General features: G+C 42.4%; 1 protein-coding gene across 1 annotated transcript; it reads left to right on the forward strand.

The window, feature by feature from the left end:
- Positions 1-737: 737 nt before the first annotated feature.
- Positions 738-4,295, forward strand: LOC119905131 (teashirt homolog 2). Its single transcript, XM_038721868.1, has one exon. It carries the CDS (start codon positions 739-741, stop codon positions 3,772-3,774), a length of 3,036 nt encoding a protein of 1,011 aa, XP_038577796.1. The 5' UTR covers position 738; the 3' UTR covers positions 3,775-4,295.
- The last annotated feature ends 396 nt before the right edge of the window (positions 4,296-4,691 follow it).

The following is a 4,691-nucleotide window of genomic DNA, read 5'->3' on the forward strand; positions in this document are numbered from 1 at the left end:
AAATATAACGACGTGACAGATTGCCAGTCATTTAAAAAAAAATGTTATAATTGTTTAGTTTTAACACTGATAATTGAATCAGCTATTCCACCAGCATGATCAACATCTTCATCAGCATCAGCATTCACATTTGCAACATATTTTTATTATTTTGCTAAATGGCTAAATTTCTTCTCAAGTAATGTTTTCTCATCTTTTTCAGTCAAACATTTTAATTTATTGATAGAACATTTCAGGACAAATATCAGAATTTGTGTCGAGCCATTCCTCACATGTGGCTTCAGGGAAGCTGAGATGTTATCCAGAACAGAAGACTTACATCTTCATTGCAGTTTTGAGGCATACATAATCACTACGGAATAGGTCATTTCTATTAACATTTAAATGGCCCAAGAAGAATCAATTTCCTTTTGTCATTCAGTGGCCAATGATTAGTGTAAACATATCAACTTGTGGCCAGAAAAACCTCGGACAAAGCACTAAGTCAGTGGCCTGTCGTGAATCACATGGTGCTGTTAGACCAGCAGCAATCTGTTAGTAAAGACATTATGTCCAGCTATACTCGCCAACCTCCCAAGGCACAGCCACCATTATGTTGACTTAAAAGGTTTCTGTGACTTCTCCCAAAAAAGTCCTGATGCCATATGTGGGTCGTTTAAGTATTGTACATTGGATGCTAAATGATAAATCCATGTATTTTAATATTATTAATTTCTGTCTCTTCCTTTTATAGTGTACATGCCTGATGAAGACGCTGTTCTTCAGGATTCCATCACTGAGGAAGATGGAGAAAACGACACTCAAACTGAAGAGGAATGCTCAGAGAAGACCAGCCCCAAAGTGTCTGAGGACAGAGAGATAGACAACAAGAGCACTAACACTTATAGCAACCAGAACTCTCCCATTAGTGTCCTTTCTAATCAAGAGGCAGAGTTGGAGTCACGCCTTAGTGACAGCAGTGACAGACTCTCAGACTTCAAAACCACCTCGCCACCTGAGAGCCAGAGAGATGATGAAAGTCGTAGCTCCAAACATAAAGAAGAGACAGGCGGCAGCTTGGAGAAAATGAGGGCAGCCTATGCAAACTTTCTCTCTGATTCCTACTGGACAGGGATAGGAATGGACTTGAAAATTGGCAAAAACACCAGCAAAGCCAACTGTGACAGCACAAACGGAAGCGCCAAGAGTGAGTTTGACTGGCACCAGGATGCGCTCTCTAAGACCTTGCAGCAGACACTCTCTCCAAAGCCTGCATCCAAACCTAACCTCTTTAGCTCTGTCCACCTATACAGGCAAACCACCAAACCCTGTGGCTCAGTGTTCACAGGAGCCAGCCGATTTCGCTGTAAGGATTGCAGCGCTGCTTATGACTCTCTTGTGGAGCTGACAGTCCACATGAACAAGAGCGGACACTACCAGGACAACAACCACAGCAAGCAGAGTAATTCCTCTGCTTCATCCTCCAAATCTAGGAAACGAAATTTTCAAGATATGGAAGGAAAAGAGGATGCACAGAAAGTTTTGAAGTGCATGTTCTGTGGCCACTCTTTTGACTCACTCCAGGATTTGAGCGTCCATATGATTAAAACTAAGCATTACCAAAAAGTGCCTTTAAAAGAGCCTATCCCGGTAATCACACCCAAATTGTTGCCACCAACAAAGAAACGGGCCTTTGAAACGGTGAGACCATGCTCCCCTGACTCTACGACTGGTTTATCTGGCTACACTGAGGCACAACGGGCCGCCGCCATTTCAAATGCTAACAATAATCGCTACGGCTATCAGAATGGTGCAAGTTACACTTGGCAGTTTGAAACGTGCAAGTCTCAAATTCTTAAATGCATGGAGTGTGGAAGCTCCCATGACACCCTTCAGCAACTCACCACACATATGATGGTTACTGGACACTTCATCAAAGTCACAAACTCAGCCTCTAAAAAGGGTAAACAGTTAGCGCTTGACCCCCTGGCCATAGAGAAGATTCAGGTTTTAGCTGAGCCTGTTGCCAGTGACACTGAGGGAGAAAAGGTGTCTCCAAAAAATCCTTCCCCCAGGAGCAGTGAGAAGGATAGCCAGGGGGAAGGTACATCAGACAAAATGGAGGAAACTGAAGCTAAAGATGACAAGCAAGAGACTGAGGATCAAAAGGCAGGCAATGGGGCTTTTAAGTACCCTTATCTCCGTGAGGAGGATCTTGAACAGGACTCAGGAGGAGGAGGGGACATTCTTAAATCTTTAGCCAACACAGTGGCCTCTGCCATCAATAAAGCTCAAACAGGGACACCAAGCTGGAGTGCCTATCCCAGCATTCATGCTGCCTATCAGCTCTCCGGCATCATCAAAAGCGCCCCTCTCTCTGCATCTCCCCCTACTCAACTAAAGCAGACATTTAACCACAAGCTGAGACCGATTGCCCCAAAGGGGAAGCTATACCACGGTGCTATGGGAGTTGAGACTCCCCAGGGACAGCATCAAAATGTGGACATCAAAAAAGAAAAGGTTGGCATTAGCGATGGTAAAGAAAGTCAGAATATTAAGTTTGATCTGGTGGAGAATGATGACAGCGATTGTCAGGATGATTCCTCTTCCTCTTCAAAGCTTGATGCAGACTGTGTGAATGAAGGGAGTGAAGCGATCAAAGGGAAGTTGAGCCCAGATTTCTCTGACAGAGGCAAGACACCGAGCCCCTCTGCCAGCAATGGACGCAGCACTACTTCAGAGCCTCTCAGTGACACTCCGGCTATACTTGGTATAAACCCTCTTAGTGCACTGCAGTCAGTTCTGAACAATCATCTGGGCAAAGCAAATAAGCCCAATAACTCAAGAGCAGATAAACTATCTGCTCGCACCAAGTCTATTTTTGCTGATATTAACCGTAGCAGCGAGAAACCAGCTTTAATGCTTGGAAATGGTATAAGAAATAGGCCTGATAATGCCTTCCTCTTTGTGGGTGATGACCAACCAATAGACCTGACAAAATCTAAACACAGCAAGCTAAGTTCCTCGTTACTACAGCCCTCCACCCCGATGCCACAGAAATATGCTCTGTCTGACATCGCAGACATGGTTAAAGTTCTTCCAAAAGCCACAACGCCAAAACCCTCCATACCATCAAGGATCCCAACTATGAAACTGGAATCAGATGTAAGGCGCTTTGAGGACGTGTCTGCCGAGATGTACTCCGTCCACAAGCGTAAAGGTAGACAGTCGAACTGGAATCCTCGCCATCTTCTCATCCTGCAAGCTCAGTTTGCCTCCAGTCTCTTCCAGACCTCTGAGGGGAAATACTTACTCTCAGACCTCGGCCCTCAGGAACGGATGCACATCTCCAAGTTCACTGGATTGTCGATGACCACCATAAGCCATTGGTTAGCAAATGTAAAATACCAGCTGCGGAAAACCGGAGGGACCAAATTTCTGAAGAACATGGACACAGGCCACCCAATCTTCTACTGCAATGACTGCGCTTCCCAGTTTAGGTCACCAGGCGCATTCATTTCCCATCTGGAATCCCATCTCGGGTTCCAAATCAAAGACATGTGCAAAATGCCAGTAGAGCACCAGACGAAGGTAGAGGAGCCAGAACTGTCGAAGGCCCTCAGTGTCAGAGCCACAGAGGCTCTAGTCACAGAGGAGGACATTGACTCAAAGTTCAAATGTAAGCTCTGCTGTCGGACATTTGCGAGTAATCACGCAGTCAAACTCCATTTGAGTAAAACTCACAGCAAATCCCCTGACAACCATTCACAATATGTGGAAATGGACAAGGAGTAGTTTTTCATATTTTTGTCACTTTTATTTCTTCTTTTTTCTTTTTTTTCTTTTAATACACGGGTCAGATATTTCAACCATTTTTCAATTAGCATTGTGTAGTGTGCATCATTATGACATTTAAAACATTTCATGGAGTACAGCAAAGACACACTGGTTAGAAATTGTATAAGGAAACACTAAGAAAAACTTTTGCACCCTGCTCAAATGCACCACCAGTAATGAAATGTATTACTGCTTGAATAAACATAATTGCTGATGTTTGCATGCAATAGCCCTGGCTATGACTACTATTTATTTGTATGATATGTCAAGTTTCAACTGTATTTCAAAGACAAAATAATGAACTAATTGTACTTTACGACTTCTGTGACACCTGCATAAATGTGCAGCTGTTAAAACAGGTAGCCCGACACATGATAACACACATGCAGACCTGTACAGTGTATTGCTATGTAAAGATGTTTTGTGTTGCAATGATAGAAGAGAGAAAAAAAAGCACTTTAATAAATGTTTAATCACCTGTTTAGACTTGGATTCTGTACATGACTCAAAAATAATTAGGATATTTCACATGTAAATATATTTTAGAAGAAAAACAAAACAGTGTGTTTCATGCAACAAGGATAACAGCAAGACAGATGATACCTGTGATACCTGCACCTTTTTTACTTATTCAAATAAAGAGTTAACATTTGATAACTGCTTGTATATCTTTTTTTTATTTTCTCTTGGATTATTTGCTTACATAGTTAGCAGTTTGAGTGTGTTTTTAAAACGATTAAGATAGTAAGATTTCCCTGCTTATGACTGAGATCAGTGTTATTTAGGTAAAATTATTAGGTCATTTCCTAAGAAGTTTCCCAGAAAGAAGTAGGTAATTTGGTACTAGCACTTAACCAACACTTCACATAAGTAAT

Source organism: Micropterus salmoides, unplaced genomic scaffold (genome assembly GCF_014851395.1).
Source record: "Micropterus salmoides isolate LMB-PRFRI ecotype aquatic unplaced genomic scaffold, ASM1485139v1 Ms_hic_scaffold_16, whole genome shotgun sequence".
NCBI classification, from domain to species: Eukaryota; Metazoa; Chordata; class Actinopteri; order Centrarchiformes; family Centrarchidae; genus Micropterus; species Micropterus salmoides.

Bases quoted from the DNA above. Each gene is read 5' to 3' on its own strand.
- LOC119905131 (XM_038721868.1), top strand. From the start codon at position 739: ATGCCTGATGAAGACGCTGTTCTTCAGGATTCCATCACTGAGGAAGAT.